The sequence below is a fragment of the Theobroma umbraticum genome, unplaced genomic scaffold (assembly GCF_002168275.2).
Source record: "Theobroma umbraticum cultivar Fairchild unplaced genomic scaffold, ASM216827v3 scaffold_56.0, whole genome shotgun sequence".
NCBI lineage: Eukaryota > Viridiplantae > Streptophyta > Magnoliopsida > Malvales > Malvaceae > Theobroma > Theobroma umbraticum.
The window spans coordinates 2,293,487-2,317,781 of record NW_018397256.1 but is presented as its reverse complement, the minus strand read 5'-3'; the positions used below and the strand labels follow the sequence as shown (position 1 = coordinate 2,317,781).

General features: G+C 31.3%; 2 protein-coding genes across 2 annotated transcripts; one reads left to right on the top strand and one right to left on the bottom strand.

Annotated features, from left to right (window-relative positions):
• The first annotated feature begins 3,904 nt into the window (after window positions 1-3,904).
• On the top strand, window positions 3,905-11,718 carry PECT1 (phosphorylethanolamine cytidylyltransferase 1). The gene is made up of 10 exons (XM_089782649.1): window positions 3,905-4,064; window positions 4,541-4,936; window positions 5,634-5,869; window positions 5,999-6,156; window positions 7,420-7,491; window positions 9,452-9,519; window positions 9,699-9,819; window positions 10,421-10,486; window positions 10,579-10,701; window positions 11,174-11,718. Exons 2-10 carry the CDS (start codon window positions 4,578-4,580, stop codon window positions 11,243-11,245), a joined length of 1,275 nt encoding a protein of 424 aa, XP_089638775.1. The 5' UTR covers window positions 3,905-4,064; window positions 4,541-4,577; the 3' UTR covers window positions 11,246-11,718.
• Window positions 11,719-12,123: 405 nt separating this feature from the next.
• On the bottom strand, window positions 12,124-13,410 carry LOC110410491 (uncharacterized). The gene is made up of 2 exons (XM_021420213.2): window positions 12,911-13,410; window positions 12,124-12,813 (listed from the first exon to the last, which is right to left on the bottom strand). Exons 1-2 carry the CDS (start codon window positions 13,155-13,157, stop codon window positions 12,449-12,451), a joined length of 612 nt encoding a protein of 203 aa, XP_021275888.1. The 5' UTR covers window positions 13,158-13,410; the 3' UTR covers window positions 12,124-12,448.
• Between the last annotated feature and the right edge of the window lie 10,885 nt (window positions 13,411-24,295).

Sequence of the window (24,295 nt, the reverse complement as noted above, 5' to 3'; positions counted from 1 at the left end):
AGAGGGGGGTGAATAGCACTAAAAAAATTTTTTTCTACCTTTTAAAGCTTGAAAAACATCTAATCAACTAGATGAAGAAAAGGACTAAAACTTGTTAAAATTAGAAGACACCAAGTCAGGAATGGTAAAGAGAAGTGGACAATGTAAGAGTATTTATAATAGTTCGGTTCTCTTAACCTACATCTACTACCTTGATCTCCCAATCAAAGATTTTTAACCCAACTTCACTAAACCAGTAGAATTAACAGCTTCCATTAACCGTTTACAAAGAGAGAACCCAAGCTTTAATCCCTTACGATAAGCTTTAGAGTGTTTCTCACACTCTAATTTTCCAAGAGCGATAAAAGAAAAAAAAAACTAAGTACCTTTACAAGCCTGGATAGATTACAATCAAGTTCAAACACTTTTTCTAGATATAGAATGAAGAACAAGTGTTTTTGGTGAAAAATAATTGGCTTTTTGCTCAAAATAGCTATTTTTCCTTTCGATCTCTTTTCTTTGACCATTGGAGTTTCCTTTATACTTAAGGAATCGGATTTTTTTGTTAGAGACAGTTTCTAGCGGTTAGAAATAACTCTGATGCCTTTCCAACCATTGTTTTGTCTTTTAGTGTTTAAATTCAAAAAAGGAGACAAAGTTTGGCTAATCGATTACAAGCAACTCTAACCGATTACAACTTCTCTACCTAGTACTATCTTATTGTTGTGTTCTCTTCTTTAACTGATTACTGGAGGCTCTAACGGATTAAGAGTTCTCTATCTTCAAGCTTCTCTTCTTCAGTAGACTTACTTTAACTGGTTACGGCAAGCTTTAATCGATTACAAACTTTCTATTTTCATATTTCTCTACATAGTAGTCTTCCTCTAATTGGTTAGCTCTTCCCTTAACTAATTATTGGAACTCTTAAAGAGTTGTTAAAAGCATGGATTATTTAAAGAAATAATTTAAGATGAAAGACCTTGGAAAAACAAAGTTTTGTTTAAATCTTCAAATTTAACACTTGACAAATAGAATTTTTGTTTATCAATTTAATTATATAGCAAAAGTGCTAAAATGATTTTATATGGACAAAACATATCTATTGACTTCACTAATGGTTCTAAGGTTACTAGATGTGAAAAAAAAACCATTACCAACCTCGTGAATATAATGAAGAACTTCTTGGTCTTGAAGTACCATATCTTAGTACCATTGGAACACTAATATATATTGCTAGCAGTACACGATTTGATATATCATTTGTTATGAATTTATTAGTAAGATATAGCTCTCCTCCAACTTGAAAACATTGGAATAGAATTAAACATATACTTTGATAATCTTTGAGGAATAATGGATATGGACCTATTTTATTCAAATGAATTAAAATAAGATTTAATTGGTTTTATAGATGTAGAATATTTATCTAATCTACATATAGCTTCATCTTAGATAAGTTACTTATTTACATGTAGAGGTATGACTATTTCAAAGAGTTCTATAAAACAAACTATATTTTTTACTTTCTCTAATCTTGTAGAAATTTTAGCAATTCATGAGGCAAGTGTGAATGAGTTTAGTTAAAATCTATAACTTAACATATTTGAGGAATATGTGGCTTCTCAATCAAGAAAGAAGCCTCAACAACATTAATAAAAATAATACCGCTTGCATAACATAGTTAAAGGAAAGATACATTAAAGGCGATAGGATAAAATATATTTTGTCAAAATTCTTCTTCACTCATAATCTTCAAGAAAATGATGATTTGTTCACTAAAGACATTCCCACTGCAACATTTGAAAAGTTAGTACAAAAGATTAAAATGCGTCATTTTAAATATTTTAAATAATGCAGTTATTTTTCAATTTACTACTTATGCAAGTGTATGTATCACAAAGATAATATAATGATGAGCAGTGTGTCAATGCCACAGAAAATTCAATTAATTCTTACTTTTAATTACTCAAATTAGACATCCTAATTTTATCCAAATACTAAAATTTGAATTAAAAAGTAAAATAAAATCAAACTTAAAAACTAAAACTAATCTAAATTTACTTAGAAAAATTACTTTTTTAAATTTGATTGACTTTTAAATCTAAGATTATGATGTCTTCAATATTTCATTTGATTATTGTCTCTCTCTCTCTTAACTTAGTTTAATGAATTAAGTTTGATTATCTAGAGTCCTAATTTATTTACAAGTCTCTATCGAGTTACTCATAAAAATATCTCTCCCAATTAAACTATATGTTTATGCAAATTAAATTAAAGAAAGATATATTAAGTTTGTACTTTAATCTTGGCTACGTATGGTTTATAGGTGTATGTTTGCCCCATATGTAAATCAAATCACCTAATCAACTAAGTGTATTCGATTTTACACTGTTCTATTTAAGGTCTATCTAAATCTCCTTCATCAAAATATAATTTAGATTTTCAAATTAATCTAATTGGTGGCCAATCAATTAGAAGCACTAAGCACAAAATAGAATAAACAACCCATCAAATATAAGCAAAAGAGAGATAAATAAATTAGACTATAGATTAAGTTCAATCATAATTTTAGATAAATAATTTAGTTCCCCTTTAAATCACACATCATCATCAAATAAAATTTGTAACATTAAAATCAAACTAAGAAAATAAAAGTTCAAAAAAACAGATAAAAGAATCCAAGAATTGTAATCTTGATCTTCCAATTCTTCTTGAATCCCTTAATTCCTTGTCAACTTCAATGACTTTGTGGCTTAATTTTTAACTTTCAATCTGGTGTTTCTTTCTTCTAAAACTCTTTTGAAAGGTTGTTGTTATATACCTTTAAAGTTAAGCCCAGTTGGATGAAGAAAGAAATCAATTCCAATTAAGATTTCTTCATCATACCACATGAGGTTGCGGCCTCAACCATTTAATTAGTAAAACTTGTAATTGCTCTATGATTGCTATAGTACTTTAACTATGATAAGATTTTTGACTATTTTTCAAACTGAACTACATAAAGTGGTAAACATAAAAGTTATAGCTTTTTCTCTTATCCTTCCAATGGTTTAAGAATTATCTCATTTTGATTTTTGTAGATGGAGTTATTGTCGAAATATCAAAATATACACAATATAAGTTTGCACCTTGAAATTGCTCTCATTATTCCATTAAAATTCTTCCTTTATTAAACACCTACAAAAGTACAAATAAATCAATAACAACCTCTCTTAATCACATTAACACCAAACTAAGTATAAGATTAATTAAGATTAGATTGACTTACTTAAATTAATTAACTTTAAATAATTTAAATAAAACGTACTAATTTCTATGCATTACTATAAGAACTATGTTAAATTATTATCAAAATTAAGTCCAAATAGAGTTATCAACAATCATTAGGGGAGTAAAATACGCATTATACTCTTTTTCTTAATCAAAGTTTTTTCTACTAGATTTTTTTTATAAGTATTTTAAAAGCGTATTCTTGAAAAAAATTATATACTTTTTTTTCTTCATTTGAATATTTTTAATTAATGGACATTCAAAAAAAGTGTTATAAATATATATATGTGAACGTCCATTATTTTGTGACTAAAGAAGTTCAGATTAAGTCAAATAGTCTAACAAATTATATATAAGAAATATAATTTAATTTAAACTATTTAGTTAAATTGAATTAAGATTATAATTCAAGAAGTTGTTAGATTATAAATACACTATGTTCTTACTCCTTCTAAATAATTTTTTTCATTTTAAATATTAAATTTTTTTTATAATTATCTTTTCAAGATGTATTTCAAAACAGATTTTTACTAATTAAGAAAAGTAATAAAAGATATTCGGTCAAAGCAGCTTCGGCGGTAAGACTGTAGACGCGTCACAAAGAAGGGACTATAATTAATAAATTAAATTTGGAGAGACTTTGCGAGAAAAATTAATTTAATTTAGAAAGAAGGCAAGATATATTTTGGGACAGCTCCTTGTCAGAAATCCCGTGGGACAGAAACAAGAAAAAAAGAGAAAGAACAAAGGCGAAAGAGAAAGAAAAGGAGGAGACACGAACACAAAACTAAGAAAAAGAAAACACAAAAAAAAAGGTGAAGATTCGATCTACCATTTCCTCATATTACGATTCCCATTGCGTTCATTTTCTTGCGTTAGAATATTTTTTTTACTTAACAAACTCGTTCAGATTTGTTATGGAATTTCTTATGAATTGCCTGTTTTAATCATCGTATTTTCTTCTTATTTATTCATTTATTTAAAATCTTGTAAATTTTGGGTATGTTTGAGATTATGGAATTGTTCTAACGAATTCAGCTTTTAATTTGTTTTTGGTTTTTGAATTACATTTTCTGCATGTATTTAGAATTTAATTTAATATATTTTAAGACCAATAACACATTTTTTTTTTAGATAAAAAAATTGAATTTGTTTCCAAGTTTCAGATTTGCTTTGAACCATTCTGTACCAAAGGGAAAAAAAAGAGATTTATGTCTGGTAAATTTCTTTTATTGCAAATCATGGGTTCCTTCTTTGTTAAGAAAAATTTTGTTTTGTTATTGTTTTGCAGGTTTTGTGTCTCCTCTAATTTGAGCTTTAACGAGAGAATGGCAATGGAATATGAGAGTAACAATTGGATTTGGGATGGGGTGTATTACTGCCCACATCTCTTTGGTGGGCTAATGCTAACGGCCGCCTTGCTCGGTTTGTCGGCTTCTTATTTTGGTGGAATTGGACTTTTTCCATTGTCATATGTTTGGTCAGATTTAGGGATCTTCCACAAGAAGAAGCGTGAGAAGAAGCGCATTCGGGTTTACATGGACGGATGCTTTGATCTCATGCATTATGGCCATGCCAATGCGTTGAGGCAAGCTAAGGCTTTAGGAGATGAATTGGTGGTGGGTGTTGTGAGTGATGAGGAGATTATTGCTAATAAAGGCCCTCCTGTTCTACCTATGGAAGAGAGGTATTTACGCAACTCTTTATTATTATTATTATTTTTGGGTGGAGGGGTTATTGTTAGTTTGTTATTTTGGTTTCATAATCTCACATTTGTTTGTGCCTTGTTTTAATTTGTGTTTTCCACATGTAGACGTAATTCTATTTTGGGTTAACTGTGTTTAAGTTTTAATCACATGGAAAGCGTTCACAATATCTTGGTTTGGTGATGGAAGTTTTGAAGACAAGCACATCTCAAATGGCTGTGACATCCTCAAAATGTGAAAGAATAAATTAATTGAAAGTAAAATCAGTAAGAAAAGGAAAACAAATCCATAGCTGAAGTGAAAAAATTGGTTTCGTCAAATATATGATTATTGACAGATTAGATCTTTGTAGGATCTAACCTTCACTACTTCATGTATGCATGTTGCTTTAGTTAATTAACAGCATGGATTATAGAGGCTAATTATCTGGTGCAACTATTTCTTTCACAAAAGTGTCTATGTTAGAAGGCTGCAAACCTTAGATATGTTTTTCACATCTAACTTCTTGTTCTGCATTGCAATTGATATATGTTATGCAATAATATCCTGAACTTTCAACAATCTCATCTGTGTGGTGGCCTTTCCCTTGATGGCTTATCATACTATGTACTTTTTGTGAGGATTTTGTAATTAATTTATTGTAATGCTTCCATGAATCTCATTTGAAGTTCTCTCCAGGCTGGCACTTGTCAGTGGATTAAAGTGGGTCGATCAAGTTATAGCAAATGCACCCTATGCAATTACTGAGCAATTCATGAGCAGTCTGTTCAATGAGCATAAGATTGACTATATAATACATGGTGATGATCCTTGCCTTCTCCCAGATGGAACTGATGCTTATGCCTTGGCAAAGAAAGCTGGCCGCTACAAGCAGATTAAGCGCACTGAAGGTGTCTCCAGCACGGATATTGTAGGTACTAAAAATTTTTCTTGAGATGTGTTCAAGATTTCTTTGGTTGGAGGCCGTCATTTTACTAGCTTCTGTAAATTTTGTGCTAATTATAACATTGCTTATAATTATTGCACAAATTATATTTGTGCAGGAAGAATACTTTCCTCTGTCAAGGATACTAAAGGTGTTGGAGATAATAATAGCACACTTTTGAATGGAGATTTGGGTGAAAAGCATCAGTCGCAAAGGGGTCGGATTGCCCAATTTCTACTAACATCTCGGCGGATTGTGCAATTCTCAAATGGCCAGGTATCATTGGGTTTCACTTTATTTACTGGCTGATAATAAGGGAATGAAAAATGGCTACCACTAGAAAAAGCTTGAGAGATGTGTTTTTCCACCATATGTATGTTTTTTTACCAGTTAGAAAAAGGTAATTTATTCCTATTGCACATAAAATCGGCAAAGGTAATAAATTCAAAGATGTATGGTCTTTCATAGAAATGTTATAAGAAATTCTGCAGCAGGAAGTATCTAGTCCGAATTAGTTACTTGGTTACCTACACTACTAGAAGCTGAAAGGATCAGCCAATGTCATGTAAAAAGTTTCCATTTGGCCATCTTTTTGTGGATAAAAAGAAGAGAAACTGAGCTTCATATTAGGCATCCTCCACAAGTTTATTCAGGAGTGGCTCATAAATATAGATCTGGATCAGAAATTATAAGTTTAGGCAACCTGAGTGTGTAAGAACAACTTCAGTAGGATTTCTGCAACATGGAATAAAGTTTGCAATCTTTGAATTTGTCAACAAAAGACAGGTAGAGCCTGAAAACCTCCAAAAGTGCTTGGTGATCTAATTATAAAATCTATACCAGTCTTGCCAAGTTTGTATGTAAAGGCATAGCAGTCCCATATTATATTTCTCTCCTTTTTCCAGTTGACAAGGATACAACAAGAGATGATTTTCTGACATCTTTCTTCAAATTAGGCTGACAGGCTTAATCCTTTAACTTAGCAATGGTCTTGTTATGACTAACTGACCAGATAGACCTCTGGCACATAATCCCCTCACTATTTGTTTCCATTAGAGATGTGTTGGCTAAATACAACCAAGTTTCAATGAAAAGGTAACCATTATGAATGTGAAAGTCTGGATAAAATGCTTGCTGCATGATTAACAGATGAACATATGTGAATGTAAATTATTTGCTCGAAAGGTAATTTTTGGTGAGCTAATCTTAAGCAATCTTTTGGACGGACTTGGAAGTATGAATATGGATCAATGGTGTAGTGTGTCTGTGTTTTTTCTCCTAATAGCAATATTGGTTCAAGATGGCATAAAATTCTGTCATAGTTGATTCCCTAGGTCAATGGATGCCTGCATAATTTCTTTTATAATTGAAGAGCTGTTTTCTTCTTTATCAGAGGTGGGGGAGAGTGAGGGGGGAATCGGTTGAAGTGGAGCAGATTCCAATCTTCTTCTTTGCTTCTTTCTCCCTTTATCTTTACTGCTTGTTTGTGCATCATGTGTGGTTTTCTTTTTCTGTCAGTCTCATTCAATATTTCCTCAGGGGCCTGGACCAAATGCTCGCATTGTGTACATTGATGGGGCATTCGATCTCTTTCATGCAGGACATGTGGAGGTATTACTGTCCCTTTGATATTTACGCTCACAACTGATATTTCTTGTTGCTTCTGTTATTATGATGGCATAAACTTGTGACGTACTGACAATTTGGTGATTGCTGTTCATCATACCCAAGTTTTGATACTCCAGTATTGTCGTAAGATTGGCATTTATCATCAGCTACTGTCTCATTGTGCCTTGTTTAATGTACCTAATTTTGCAATTCTTGAGCATAGCTTACTGTTAACTGGCTTGGCTACTGGTTTCTGCACATTTGAACCAAGTGCTAGCTGTTATGGTTGGTCTATGTTACTGATTTAGTAGCCCTTCTGAAACTTGAATCTTGATGATAATTAAATTGTAGGATTCCTATCTTCTAAGGAGGATCTTTTAGATATGCGCTTTTTTCTAGCAAATTTTAAACTAGAGTAAAAGGCAAAGTGTTGTTATGAAGCTGGCGATGTTAATGCAGCTCAACCTATTTAAGAATTTATGTTAACTGTTATGTTACTCAAAGGCTGTTTGAGTTAGCAGGGGGGAATGTGGGGTGAGAAGGATGAATACCAAGTTAATGCTGAAGTTTAAAATTACATTTGTTAATATGTAGTTTTACTCTAGAGTAAAATAGCAAAGTGTTGTTAAGAAACTGGTGGTGTTAATGCAGCTCTACCTATTTAATATTTATGTAAACTCATGTTGTCAAAGGCATGTTTGAGTTAGTGGAGGGACTGTGGGGGGTGAGAGGGTTGAGTACTAAGTTAAAATGCCAGAGTTTAAAATTACATTGTTAAATATATAGTTTTACTCTAGATATGGATAGAGATCTCCCCCTGCTGCTAAATTTTGTACATCATTCTTTTCTGTGGCATGGAGTGAATAGCATGGTATATATACAATTAGGGTAGGGTACGACTAGAAAGCAATGATACCTCATATTAGCAAACGGCAAATTAGTATTAGCAAGCCCTTTTTTGAGCTGTAGCCTTCCATATATTTATCAAGCAACACATCCTAATGTAGCCCTGTTCTGGTATTTTTTCTTGTAATTTGAATTACACTATGTAATTGAGAATCATTTTCTCTGTCAATACCAAGCCAATCTGGACAGCAATATCCTCTCTCTCATGTCAACCAGGATCCTTCAGAGCAAAGACTAATGTGTCCTCATTTTTGAAAGCTGTTGCCCTCAATCTGAGAGTGGTGGGTGGTGTCTCCTCTGTCAATTTACTTATATTATTTGTTTTCGGAACAAAAATCAAAATGTGCTCATATACTCATTGCTAAATTAGAAATGACGACATCTAGTGTTAAGAAAGCCTGTACAGGAACAGAAACTACCATTCTTACCCAAATCCTATGCAGGTCCCAGACCATATTTTCTGAAAGTTCTACGAAAGCATTGTCTGATCCTCTTGAAGATCAACAAAGAAAACAGAAACTGGGAAAAAGAAGTTGGGGTACTGAAAGTAACTGCTAGAAATGTGCGGTGAGAATTCATTGGCTAACAGTTGGCAAAGGAAAATAGAAAAAACATTCGACTAAGGAAGGACGATCAAAATGCTGAGAATGAGAGTTTCCTGAGGCTAATGTATGGATAAGAGTAAATAATTTAGAATATTAAAGTTATGGGGTTATAATTTCTGCTTGTTGGGAGAAGCGGAGAATGGCCTTCTTATGGGTGGTTGGAGGTGGGGGAAGGTTGTCTGAAAGAGAGGAAGGTTATGCCATCATAAACTTGAAGAGCTGAAATAATCAGAGATAATTTGTGATCTACTGATCTCTGTTACATGTACTTGTGTTTTCTAGGATATCAGAACTTTAGCAACTGATTCCCTTTTGTCCATGTCTCTAAGCCATCTTTAATTTGTGATCTTCTGATATCTGTTACATGTTACTTGTATTTTCTACGACAATGGAACTTTCGCAACTGATTCCATTTTGTCCTTGTCCCTAAGCGATCTTTTGTGTTAACTCAGATCCTCAAGAAGGCAAGGCAGCTTGGAGACTTTTTGCTAGTCGGTATCCATTCTGACCAGATTGTGAGGTAATTCATTCATGTTATGTGTTGTTATTCTTCTGCCTGGTTTATTACCTGTTAAATTTCATTGGAACATTTGAGTTTGGAAGGTTGAAGTTAACATTAGATATATGCCTGTACATCTGCTTATATCAATAAAGGTTTTCTATGGAAGAAATAACATTATGAGTCTCCTTTTCGTGCAGTGAGCATAGGGGGACCCCCTACCCTGTTATGCATCTACATGAGCGTAGTCTTAGCGTGTTAGCTTGCCGTTATGTTGATGAAGTTATCATTGGTGCACCTTGGGAAGTTACAAAGGACATGGTGTGTAATTTTCTTTTTCTCTAAGTTAATATTGCTATAACAAATCAAATTTCTGTGCATAAGAGGAGTACATTTCCTTTTGACTAGATACCTATTTCTTGGTACTAACGTTTTGTGTGGCATAATTATTATGTGTGGAGAAATGTATGCGACAAGTTATGGTTGGTTGACAATGACTTTTTGTAGAATGACTTAATCTTGATGATGCATCTGCTGGGTATGAGGACCCATTGTTATGTTTTTAGGCATTTGAAGTGAGCAAGAAAGGGGGAATCATCATGATTCATTTTAACAAATTTTGTTCAAAAGAATGCATCTATATGCTAGAAACCAAAATTAAAATTGAGATAATAGTTGTTGGTTTCAAGAAAAATGGCATCCTAGCCTTTTTCTGAACCTGTAACTTATTACCAGCTTATATTTCAAACCATGTTCATGCATTAAATACTTGTATGGTATACCTAATGATTTAGTGTTGCTAGTTTCTGTTGCCGACCGATGGTTGTAGCAACTTACACTATTGTTCCTATTATTGCTATTTGGTTTCTCACTGTTGAAGTGGCAAAAAGGCATCCTGAGGCTATTTTCTTTATTTGAACAGATTACAACTTTCAACATTTCTTTAGTTGTGCATGGAACAGTTGCCGAGAGCAACATTTTGTTGGCTGTAAGTTTGCAGACTTATCTCAGATTTGTTTCACTGTTATAAACCCCTAGTGTTTATGGATTTAAAAGAATTGCTGATTTTGCTTCCTGCAGGGTGAAACTGATCCATATGCAGTTCCTAAGAGCATGGGAATTTTTCGGTTGCTTGAAAGCCCTAAAAGGATAACCACAAGTTCAGTAGCCCAAAGGATAGTTGCCAATCATAAGGCTTACATGGTATTACTTACACTGACCGCATGAATTTTTTTGTTCACATTTATTATTATATTATGATCTCATAGACAACTAGAAACTCAAGTTGATGGGCAGTTGTTCACCATCTTTTGGAAGAACACTGATTGTTAGACACTTGCTTTTTGATGCTACTAGCTGAGGCATTTCCAGATTATATCTGGCTAAACTTTTTGCATGGGGATGCATCAACAGGAGAGTGTTTGTAACATTTCTATTAGATCGCATTCTGCTGATCAATCTCAAATAGAGGAATCAGTAGTTTTCTTCTTGTTTTAAATTTTCTTACTAATAACTTGAAAAATGTGTGTTGTCTACTTTTTTTTACCTATTTCTTTGTAACCCCTCCTTTTTATCCAATTTATTAGTGCAATTTCAGGTGTCCAACAAATCGGCTTTTGTATGCTTGTATATATATGAAGTTATCCTCTAATTTTGCTTCTCATTTTCAATCTAGAAACGCAATGCCAAGAAGTTACAGAGTGAAAAGAAATACTATGAAGAGAAGACCTATGTTGCAGGAGACTAGCTGATACAGGTTTATATTAGATAGCAAGTTTGGTACAGCTCTTCGTGCGGCCTTAACCATTCATGTAGATGCTTGTTGAAGACAGTATTCAGTTGTTTATGTTCTTGAAGGATAGGAAGAGAAGAAGACATAACATGGAAAGACATCAATACCAGAAACTTCCAAGTAAACTTTTGTTATTTTCACTCAGTTTTCTCAGATATAGAGGAATCTTTTAATAATTTATTTACTATACGATGCTTGTAAACAATGTAATTACTGATTAATTTATCCCCTGGGGCTTATAATTTTGGAGTGTTTTTGTTCGAAAGGAAAAGATACTACTAATATTTTTATCTGTTCAGTGATCATTTTTGCATACTTGAGAATGGTGAAGAGATAAGCAGTTCCAGGGTTACTGCTGACAGATTAACAAAAGAAATATATACAACTAGTACCATCTTGTAATAGAATATCATGTAATTTCAGAATGACCTCAGAGGAGTGGCGACTTGATTTCGTCTATCCTACTGTTTTCTTAATCTCCAATTGTTCTTATATTTGTTGCGTACTAGCAGTACCAGAAAGCGATGCAGCCAGGTTTTAATTAAGACTTAACAATTTCACTCGCAAAACCTCGTCTTTGAAGCACGCCTGTTGTTGCTGTTTCAACATGACCGGGCCAACCTCATGGTCTAATATGGCTAAACATTTTCCATTTTGGTTCAAGCCATGGGGTGCCTTTTGTGGGTTGTTTTCACCAGGCTGATCAGTGAACAATTCAAGTTAAGCAGCAGAAGAATGGGAAAAATGTAATTTGGGCAAATACCTTAAATATTTGACCAGCTGCTTCAATAGAATCTTTGAACTTGACAAGGGTAAGAACTAAAATGGAACTCTTGTTAAGAAGAAAAATCACATTGCTTTGCATCAACCACCATTGAAACATCAAACAGTTAGAGAAGAAACAACTCACCTTCCATTCAGTGGAGGAAGGATATCCAGTTTTCACATCAAAATTACTACTAGCATTAATGGCCCCTCACTCTGCATGATTTTGCAGCCAAACAAAAAAGGGTGCCAAAATTCCCTACTGCCCCTAGCACCTCTGATTCTGAGGCTCTTACCCAGCTGAGCTCATCTTCCCTATATTCCCTAGACAACAAAAATATTTACAAAAAGATTGAGGCAGAGGCGCACATTCCATTCTCCCACAAAAACTTGTCATTGAGACCATGTGACCGGAGTATAAGGGTTCTGAGGAGGCTGAGGGATCATGCAATGCTGCTGCGGCCAGTGATGGAAGGTCTCACTTGGCTTCAACCCACCATATTCATATGCAAGCTCTTGCTCCATCCTTGCATTGCTACTATTACCATTATTATCAATTATATTAGTTTCTATATCCATTTGATCAGCTTCCATCGACTCTGGAAGCTCCAGCTGACCATCTCTACTTTCTACCGCAGGAATCTGACAAGGAACCCATGGAACAACTGCTAGACATCCTTCCGTCGCCTTGCTGCTCTGCTCAGTTTTCGTTTCATCAAAATCAGCTGATTTCATGTGACTTGCCCGTAGGAATTGGTCTGCAGATCAATTTTTAAAGTCCCAAATTAAGACCTTCAACAACAAATTTGGGAAGAAAAAAGTAAAAGGGAACCGAATCAGGAACAAGAAGCTTACTCTTAAACCCAGAGATGAGGTCGGAATTGAGAGAGAGGGAGAGAGCACAAGGGGAAAGCAGAAGCGGGTTGAAGAGAACGATGGCTTTGTCTTGATTCTCTGGAAACGACTCCTCTTCCTCGATGATGGGTGGTAACTCCGCATCCAGACGCCGAATCTTCGTGGCCGGAGATGAAAGCGAGAAATCCGAGAAATCATCGTTAACTTGGTCGATATCCTTTCTCTTCAACTTTCCACACAAACCCATTTTCTCTTTCTCTTTTTCTCCACTGTTCAACAATTGGTCAATGTTGTTGTCGCCGTTGTAGCTGCCAACTTAGAATCAGTAAGAGGATGATATTACACCCGAGAAATTTATACCAAGAAACAGGAAATTTCCAAGTGTCTCTAGAGAAATCCAGAACTACCAAGAAAAGACAGCGTAGGTCGTAGTTCTACTTTCTTCTTCTCTTCTTTACACGATATGTAACAACCCCGCTTCTCTCTCTCCTGTACTTTTTTTTCTTCATTTTCCATAATTATATTCCTGGTTAACATTAAATCTTAGAAAATATTAATTTGTATAAAAAAAATTAGAGTTCATAATATTTCATGCAGCATTGGTGTATAGATTTAATGGTAAATGCTTTTACCTTTTTCAAAAAAAAGTTTTAAAAGTTAAATTTTTTTAAAAAAATTAATATTTTTAATTTTAATTTTTTAATATTTATTATGACATATTCTATAGATGAAATGAATGTTGAGTATATAAAATATATGTCTTTCATCATCTATCAAATATGTGTTTTGAGTTGAAAACGTAAATTTGTAATTTATATATTTGCTCAAATTTTATTTTTAAAGTTTAATGTTGTATGAAATTGAATATAAGTGTGAGTCTGTAACAAATGATATCAGAATAGACTCAAATCTTTGTTGATATAGAGTCTCACGAGATATATAAAAGTTGATGTAAACTCGGACTAGTTGCACGAAATTGGATTTAAGTTTGAATTCGTGATAAATGGTATCAGAATAGACTCAGATCGTTATTGATATTGAGTCTCATGAGAGATATAAGGGTACACTCGGATAAGCGTAAAAGTTTTTTTTTTTTAATAAGTAAAAGTTAGTGTAACAGAGCGTTGCATAATTAGATGAGATGGAATGTTATAGATTTACATTAGTAAAGAATGGAGTGAGTTTTAAATATATAAAATATAAGTCTTTTATTACTTATAAGACATGTTTTTTAAGTTGAGAACGTGAGTCCATGATTTATAGGTTTGTTTAAATTTTATTTTTAGAATTTAAAATCATTTGAGATTGAACTTAAATTTCGACTTATGACAACTACATGTATTAATAGTATATTAAATATAAATTTAAAATACAAAATTTTAAAATATTTAAAAAATTACAATTTATTTCTTGAAAGTCTAAAAAATATAAAAGAAAAATAAACAAATCCAATAGAAAAAAAAATTTAATTTTTGGAGGTTGAGTACCCAACAATACAAAGTATACAATAAAAAGATAGAAAATGTCTTACTTGTCAATTTATGGAGACCACTTTACGTATGATGTCCTACAAGTATCATAAGAGACTCCACACGTGTTCCACTGTCAAATACACGTCTGCAACCTTCTTTTCTTGGGCCATCTATCCCTGGATTAAGCCTAAGCCCATTCATGGCTTGGATTTCAAAAGGCTGCCCACTTCATATTTTATTATATTAATCTATGTATAATTTTATATACTCTTTCCTTTTTCATTTTCTTTATTTTTTTTTGAGATGTTCAAATATTAAGTCTTCTTTTTATTTTTCAACATTTAATATTCTTTTTCTTATATTTCAAATTTATTTTTCATATTTTTTTTTACTTCTTAACATTATGAAGCATTGAACAAAATATTACAATTTTTTTAATTATACTAATATGCTAAAATCAAAGCTTTTCTTATTTTAATCTTCATCAAAGTAAATCAGGGTCCAACTATAAAGAATGGAGGAAATATCTTTTAATGAAGCTATCTTAATCTTTTTTTTTTTTGAGAATTGAGTTATCTTAATGTTAAATAGTCCAAATCATTGAATATATTGCCTATGTACTACTTTGATAAAATTATTAAGTAACGTATGCGATTTATTATAAAATATTAACTCAATAATAATGTGGAATAATCCAAAAAAGGAAGGGGTGAATTGGATTTCTAAAAATTCTTTTTCACAAATCAACCTTTTAATGAAGGCAAGTAAGAAATAAGTTTCTCAATTTTGTTTTCACTCAAAACATGTCAAAAGTAATTTAGTAAATCAATGAATAAACAAGCTGAAAACAAATTTTCTGAACTCTTCAAAGTAAAATGCACAAGTGCAAATAGTAGAGAGTAAAGAGAAAATTACACATATGATTTATAAAGGTTCAACACTCTCTCTAAATGTCTACGTCTTCTCTCTTAGCAAATTAAAGAGTTCAATCTATTATGATTAAAAACCAATACAATGTCTTTTTAAGGTCCAAGCATTACCATTGGATTTTCAAGATTCAAGCATAACTTCTATGCCTTTCAAGGTTCAAGCACAAGCTTTACACTATCTTTTGAAGGCTAATGTATAGCCTCTATGCCTTTTTAAAGATTAAGCACAACCTCTCTTCTTTTACAAGGTTTGAAGTAAAGTTACCTTTGGAAGGTAAATTTTGCTAAGTAAGCACAAGTTGAGAATAAACAAGTGGTACAAAGATGTATACAAAGAATAGGAAGAAAAGCACAAAGAATTTATATCACAAAGATAGCTTAAAAGCTTGGTGGAAGAATGTGGATTACTTGCTCTAGCTTTTTTCCTTCATAAGATTTGATACTGGAACATATGGATGTTTTTCCCTCTTTTCTTCCTTCATATTTGTGCTTAGGAAACCTATTTATACATAAAAACACTTTTGGAGTCATTTGGAATTAAATGGAGCAAAAACTAGCCATTTTTTGCTTGAAATTTGTGTCTAATAGCTAGTTTTGCACATGGGGATCAATCCTTGCAAGGCAGTAAGAATCTTGGAGCATTTTATTAATTAAGGATCGATCTTTCAAGGTTAGGGATCAATCCTTATGCTTATATTTGAGAAAGACTTTGTTTTCAACCATTTTTCATATGAAAACACTTAAGTAATTCAAAGTCAAATGCATGAGAGTTTTTAACATGAAGAACTTAAGTTTAAAACTCATTCAAACAATTTTGACCATGGTTTTTTTCATTTTGAAACTATAATCACTTTAAAGCCAATAAAGCTAACACAATTATATTATGTAAATTAAATAAATACTATAATACAATCAAGGATATCTCCAAAATTTATTTAAGCATAATTTTTTTTTGCTGAACGAGAATACATCCTTCCCACATTTGCTTGATGGATTCAAAATTTTACCCTTAGAGTGGTTTCCACAAAAATCGAACATTTATTGTCAATGACAAATGACTATTTATGCGCGCACGTGCGTATGCGTGTGTGTGTGTGTGTGTGTGTGTGCACGCGCACGCGTGCATTATATGCTTTGTACTGCATTTTCAATTTTCTTTGATACCAACATTTGTTATATGTATTTATAACTTAATAACATCATCTTGTAGTAACATACAAGATAATATTCCAACTTTTGTTATTATTTAGAGAAAAAAAAGAGGGTAAAACTAGCTATTAGGCTTTTGAGAAATTATTAACACTCTTTTGGTTGATTTTTTTTAACTTTTTTCTATTTCTCTTTTATTATTTATTTATTTTTTAATTTTTGTTTTTTGTATTCTATTCTTTTTTAAAAAAATTAAAAATAATAAAAGTATCTCTCAAAAGGAGTCTAAATATGTATTTCGTATTTACAAAGTTAATAAATTAAGATATGGAATGAAAAAAAAAAGTTGCTACTTAAGCATAAATGAGTTCTCACTTTTTATTGATTTGACAAATCACTATTAAAATTATGAATTTATTCATATTGACATGATAATTTTAAATGATGTATCATATTTTAAATTATTTAATACGAAACTAAAATAATATGAAAGGTTCATAATTATTATGTTATACAAAAAATAATTAATTTTAACAAGCCGGTTTAAAAGTATACTATTTGTGCATGGAGTGTCAATAATTAAATTAAAAAGGTTTATATATGTAAACTTTCTTATAATTAGTTAGCTTAGGGATTACTTATAATTACTTAGCTCAGCATTTAAAAGTATGCCATATGTGCATGGAGTGTACATAAAGAAATTAATAAAGCTTATATAATTTAAAGTTTCTTATAATTAGTTAGCTGAAAGAATGAATAAACAATTGAAGGGATGAATTAAATTAAGTTAAATTTTGTTTCAAAATTAAAGTGAAATAGATATTTATAGAAACATAACAATATAAAAAATAAGAAACTTTATACACAAATGAACTAGAAATTAGATAAAGAATAAGATTTAGATTATCACTATAAGAATTAATACTTTTACCAATGGAATATATCGCCCTAGTAAGTACCAACAAAATGCTGACCAAAGCCAGTAAATTGATTCATAGTATATTATGATGGAATAGCAACGAAATAATGACAAAATACTGCAAAATTCAATTACTCGATAATTGATTGGGTTCCAATTTTACTGATGAAGACATATGTCGATTGAATTAGCAACGGAATATACCTTTGAGATTTTTGATTTGATGGAACATTTCTTGATTCACTTTCAATATGAGGCTAAGGTTGGTGGGCCTCTCCATTATCGATGAATGTATGCTTTTAAGAGATATTATACTTCAAGATCTTTAAAATTTAAAACGTTTAATGAAAAAAAAATGATTTTCATTTGAATTTTATTAATTTCATTTTGATGTTTAGATTTTAGCATTATCCTAAAAGGAAAGTGAAAAATCAAGCATTTGTTAAAGGATTCATGCGTGAAGCATATATATTTGAGGAAATTTCATAGTTTTGCCCAAAGTATTTTAAACCCATTGTGCACAAAGATTGAACAGGGTGCCACGAAATGATGATGGGGTAGATGTGGAAGCAATGGGTTGTTTTTCAATTGTCACTTGTCTTGGCTAATCCCTTTACATGAACAAGATAAGTCTCGATTCTTGGAAAAGGATGAGTATTATATAGTGAAACTATATGTGTTAATGAATTGCGAGGAGAATTACTATATATTGAATAAGTGATATTCTAATTTGTATATAAAAATTGCATATAATTTGTAGCTAACTTATTACTCCAATGATAGGATCTTCATTGAAATGGTGAAAAGTGATAGATTTAACATATCTGAGAAGGAATTGGAGAAAGTACGTGACACAGCATTTCCTTAGTTAGACAATAAGTAAGTGAAAGTTTTGAAGAAATCTATTTTGAATATTGCTAATCAACAATTTAAATAATTTTTGCATAACACGTTCATAGGTCGCCAAACGTAAAGATCAACTTGATTCTTGTATTGTCAAGATGTTACAGTCCTAGGTATGTTATGAGCTTACTATGTTAGTGGATATAAGTTCCATACATAAGACTAATGGAGCATATCATATGATAATGAATTGTTGAGTCTGCATCAAATGAAGTTGCTATAACAATTATGATCAAGACTTTTATGGGATGTTGATCGATATCGTTGAGTCCAAAATACTTTTGTTTTAACATAAAGATCAACTTGATTCTTGTATTGTCAAGACGTTACAGTTCTAAAATTATTATGAGGTGTTACCAATGTTACCATGTTAGTGGATACAAGTTCCATACATAGGACTATGGAGCATATCATATGACAATGAATTGTGGAGTCCGCATTAAATGAAATTGCTACAACAATTATGATCAAGACTTTTATGGGATGTTGATCAATATTGTTGAATCAGAATACTTTTGTCTTAACAATAGGTTGTTGTGTTCAAATGTTATTAGTTTGTACCGTAAAAGGTGTTAAGAGTTGATCCCGTTCATAGTCTAATCAAAATTAGACACAACTTAGTTCTTACTAATCAATTTATTTTAGCCGAACAAGCTTATCAAGTTTGCCATAGTACTTATCCATTGGCCAAAAAAGATTGACGTGATTGGTGGGCAATATTCTAGGTAAAAAGTTAGGTGTAGATTTGACATTCGTACCAGTGATAAAGATGAAAACAAGACGATCAATTTGAATGAAAAGGTGTAGCAAGAAGATGAAGTGTTCTTCACAAGATATGTTTCTCCTTTAAAAGAACTTGACAATAATACGATTCTTATTAGTGGTGATTATGAAGATGTTGATACTTTTGTTGAGGAAGAACAAATGATATGAATGATGAAGAATATGAAAAAGGAGTTGAAGGAGTAGATGAAGAGATAGTGGAAGATGAATATGACAATGAAAATGAAAGTGATGATGATGAATATGAGATTGAAGTAACTGAGTTTATTGTTTTAGAAGATGATTGATGCTTTTACGAATATAATGTATAAGTAAAACTATTTTATTAGATGATGAATATAATGTATGTTATAATGTTATGATATTTATATTTGATGATGATGATTGATTTAATTATCTTTGTTAAATTTTAAAATGATCAAGCTAATGAAAATTTTGTATTATATAATATTGGGATGATTATGCATTGTCTTCTTGTCTATACTTTAAAAATATGTAAACGGTATTCTTATTGCTTATATATATTATATTTACAATTCATCAACTATGGGCATTCCAAAGTTTGAGGTTAGTTGACTACTGCATCTGATCTGTAGACCAATATCCAGTTCCATCATCTTCAATGACAATATCCATTCAGGCAGTGGTGGCTCCATTACTTTAAGTGATTATAAAAGTGTCATCTTCTATCGATTTACCAATTAAGGTGCCATCTGTGGCTATTTTGACTCCCATTGCTAGTGGATCTTCTGTCACTGGTAAAGGTGGTGGTGCCTCTTGTTTGGTAACGTGGTTAAGTATTGGAGGCCTAGTGTTGAAGTACCAACTCCAATTGATCTAGGGTGATGCATACATTTGACTCAATTTGGAGAGAGGTAATTTCACAACTTTTAAACAATCACAAATATTAATTATTTGTACTTTATAATATTTAATTATTTATTTTTATTATGTTATAATATTTTTGTGGAGATTGGAGTGGACTTAACAATAATAAGAATAATCAAGAGTCACTTTGGTGGTTGATGGCCTAGTTGGAAGCAAGTTCTTAATGTGATGAAAGAATTAATTTGGAAGAAATTTAAGGTACTAATTGTATTGTTTGTTAGCTTTTTTAGCTTTAAAATGATTATAATTTTGAAATGAAAAAAAGATCAAAATTGCTTAAATGATCTTTGAACTTGTTTGAATAATTTTTGAAGTCGTTTGAATGTGTTTTTGGACTTAAGTTATTCATGTAAAAAATTCTCATACATTTACTTTTGAAGTGCCTAAGTGATTCCATGTGAAAAATAATAAAAAATTGTATATTGATTATATTTTCACTTGATTTTTGTTCTAGCAGAAGTTTACAAGCCTCTTGAAAGGATTGGATGATGTACATTTAGTTCTTTGGTATTCTAGTGGTTATTGTCAAACCACAAGGTTTTTTTGTTAACTTGGGGTTTTTTCATTGAATGTATTTGGATTAATCTAATGAAATGAGAATATTTCAAGTGAAATTAAAATATTTATTACTTTTTTAAAACATAGTGTAATTAGTTTGTACTTCTCCATACAAATGGAAAGTTAATGGTTTTTAAGTACTAAAGAATAACCTCTGATGCGTAAAAGTATATTTTTTATACAAACGAAATGCTAAACAAAAATTGGTATAAGTATCCAATTTAGTTCTTCCATGATAGATCTTTGTTCAATTTAGTCCTTGTTCTCTACAATTTTATTCAATCTTGTCCTTGCACTCAACATTTTTATTTAATTTAGTCATTATGATGTGGCACCGAAAAATTGGCATGTAAAAAATTTTCAAAAAAAAAAAAATTAAGCATGCCACATCAACATGCTAATGCTATGTCATCATCACATCAGCATAGTCAAACATGTTAGTGTCACATTAACACCATTAACAATCAACTTGGACAACATTAGGAGGAAAGACTCAATTGCTCAAAATTACAAAGTATAAAGACTAAATTGACCAGTTTTGAAGTAAAGGGACTAAATTGATCAATTTTGGAGTGAAGGGACTAAATTGACAAAAATGTCATAGTACAAAAACCTATGGGTTACTTTGACCAATTAGTTCCTATGCACTATTAAAGTGGTGGGTTTAGTCATTGTACAATAATTGGTAAAAGTTGAGCCTCTATACTTTCTAAAGTTGACAACATCAATCTAATCATTAATCGCGTTAAAATTTTTTGTTATATATGCTTATGTGGTGTTTTGCTGTGTTAACATAGCATTTTCTTTCTAATGTAACATTGAATTTGATGACATAGAAATGATTATGTGAGATTTCACAACTAATAATAGTTCTAATATGGCATGACCAAGCACTAACCTAAATATTAAAAGTGCTTACATGGAATTGTCCAATGTGAGGTTGTCATATGAAATTTATTATTGCCAAATGAAAAAAAAGCTTAAACTACCCAAACATGATCTAAATATAAAATTTATTTAAATTTTGTATTCATCTTGACAATTTAACATTTTCCTGTTTATGGTCCTATCAAGTATAAGAACTAAATTTAACTAGAACTTTGAAACAAAAAGATCAAATCGATCACAGTTTCATCCTAATTGTTGCCTTCTTCAATATAAAAAAAAATCACAATCTCACTTAAATTTCTTTAAAAAATTGAGAAATAAATATAAAAAATGCTTGAAATTCATTTTATCAAAAAAAGAAGCCCCAATTTATATAAGTATTTGTTTGCAATTTTAATCTTCTTGAATTTGTTTGCTACCTCAACCATCGTTATCACTGCTTCACCACCACCACATTAAAATACTCATCAAAATTTGATCATATCTTTTAGAAAATTAACCATTTCGCTCCTCCCCTAGTCTCTTATTTGTTTACCTTTGAAAAATAAAAAAAATATAAAATCTTAACATAACAGAGGAAAGTATGGGAAAGGAAGGAGACGAAGTCGACATGGGAGCAACTGGTCTCCATGTCGGTGTAAAGAAAGTAAGGCATAGGCCATAACTACATTAGTTAGGATTAAAAACTTGAGATTTGTGATGGTGGAGAGAAAGGCAATACATCTAAAGGTTGAGACTTTTGTGTTGTGTTGTTAATGGAAAGCTAATAGTTTTAGACAAGATCGAAAAAATAATAGATAAAAAATACAAAAGGTTTTTAAAATTTAAGAAAAGAGTGTTAAGAAATTGAAAAGAATTGAATTTTTATAATCCATAATATAAAGCAGAGAAAAGAGTATTGTGAAATAAATAAAAAAATAATACATCAATAGATTTTTTTTAAAAAAACTACACATCATCAAATTTAATGCCACATTAGCAAAATTGCCATGACAGCACTAATAATAATAATAAAATTTAACATTGTTAATGATTGGACTAACATTGTCAATTTTTAATAAATAGAAAGACTTAATTTTTATAAATTATTTTATTAGGACTAAATTCACCAATTTACCAAATATATGGACTAATTGTATAATTTGAGCAAAGCAAAATTATTTTGCAAGATGTTACAAAACATCAAAATGCTAACAAGCTGAATGAACAAAAGAGCCACACAACAAAAGAGCAACTATGCCCTGGCTGCCAGGTCAAAGCAGGCATTTTGTACCAATTGCCTCTAACATATTGTCATGAATTCTTTTTAATTTTAACTTTTATTTTTAATTTTGTTTTGCGTTAAAAGATCAAATTTACTATCCATAACCTTATATAAAAGGAAACCTCCATGGGGCTTACGGATAGTGCCACGCGAGCACTTCAGTAAAGAGTTTTACAAGTTAAAAAAAAAAAGGCCAGCAAGTCAAATTGGGAGATTGAAAATCTGAAAAGACTAAATATAGTAAAGCAAAAAGGTAACAAGATGACGTTACAGGGAAATTCCCTTACAAGTTCAAAGAGTGACCAATTCCTGAATAGCATCGTCCAGGATGTAATAGAAAAAAAATAAAAGAAAGAGGGGAATGTTGGCCACTCTCACAATCTAACTAAGACTACGTTAGCAACATTGTGGGGTCTCTTTACTCCCTTTAATGCAAATATGATTCTCAGGATAGTTGGCACTGTCTTTTTATGCATGTAAACATAGCCTTTTCTTTCCTACCTTCATTACTCTTCCTTCTCTTGGCCACTATGATTTTTTTTTTGAGTTGGATTGGGGATGCAAAATAGATGATGAATTTTCTTATTCTTTGATGGATTGATGTCAGAGAGTTTCGGTTTTTGGGATTTAGTGCTAGCTTTTCGATTTTTGGGATTGGTTGGTAGCCTTTGGATTTTGTACAATCAATCAACATGTATGACCTGATATGGGTTTCATGTCTAGATTATTCAACTCTGTCATTTCTCTAACTACTTTTGACCTGCTTCCGTCCAACCGTTCTATATTTTCAATTTTCTTATCTTTTGACCATTTTGAGTTTCCTTTAATCTAAGTGTTTTTTGTTTCTGTGTTTCTACATTTGACTGCTTTTCTTTTGTTCGCTTTGTTTCTTAGAATTTATGACATTTCAATAAGTCTACAATTTTGGGTTTTATTATTGTAGTTTTATTGTTTGGTTTATTTTTTCTTCATTTTGTAGTTTAGATTTTGACATTCGTTTAGTGATTTAGATTTCTATGATTATTTGGTGATTACATTTTGCTTTTTGATATTGTTGTGACATTATTATGGTTTGTTCATAGTTTGTTTCTTTTCTAATTATGAAGAAGATTTGTAGCATTGGCCCTTTCTTTGTTTTGTTAATTTTATTCATGGTAATTATTATTTTTGTTTTTATGTTGACTGTTGTCGATAGACTTCCACTTGTATTCTTTCGTTTCTATTCTATAGTAATATATAATGCCAATTGCATAGTTGGTGTCACTCCAACTTGAAATTATTTATTTAAATATTTAAATATATAGCCTTAAGTTGGAAATATACCCAACTCACTAACCAACCTTTTTTCTCACTTTTTTAAATTGTTATCTCTTATTAATTTTCCTTCATTATAGGAAATGTTAATTCTTATAGATAAAATTAATCACTTAAACTCATCTTTTGCAAAACTATTTAACAACTTATGCATAGTGTGTGATGACACTTCTAACTTATGTAATGTATTCTGGTTTTGTTTTTTTTAATAGCAAAAATTGGGCAGTAGGCATCAAGACAAAGTCCATCAATTTGTGACAATAACTAAAGTGAGGTAACCTAATATTTATTTGTAATTTCACTATTAAAATTTGGGTA

Excerpts from the sequence above, each read along its gene's own strand:
- PECT1 (XM_089782649.1), top strand. The coding sequence starts at position 4,578 with ATGGCAATGGAATATGAGAGTAACAATTGGATTTGGGATGGGGTGTAT. Across the intron at positions 4,937-5,633 it reads GTTCTACCTATGGAAGAGAG|GCTGGCACTTGTCAGTGGAT; the intron begins GTATTTACGCAA and ends AGTTCTCTCCAG. Across the intron at positions 5,870-5,998 it reads CTCCAGCACGGATATTGTAG|GAAGAATACTTTCCTCTGTC; the intron begins GTACTAAAAATT and ends ATATTTGTGCAG.
- LOC110410491 (XM_021420213.2), bottom strand. The coding sequence starts at position 13,157 with ATGGGTTTGTGTGGAAAGTTGAAGAGAAAGGATATCGACCAAGTTAAC. Across the intron at positions 12,814-12,910 it reads CCTCATCTCTGGGTTTAAGA|ACCAATTCCTACGGGCAAGT; the intron begins GTAAGCTTCTTG and ends ATTGATCTGCAG.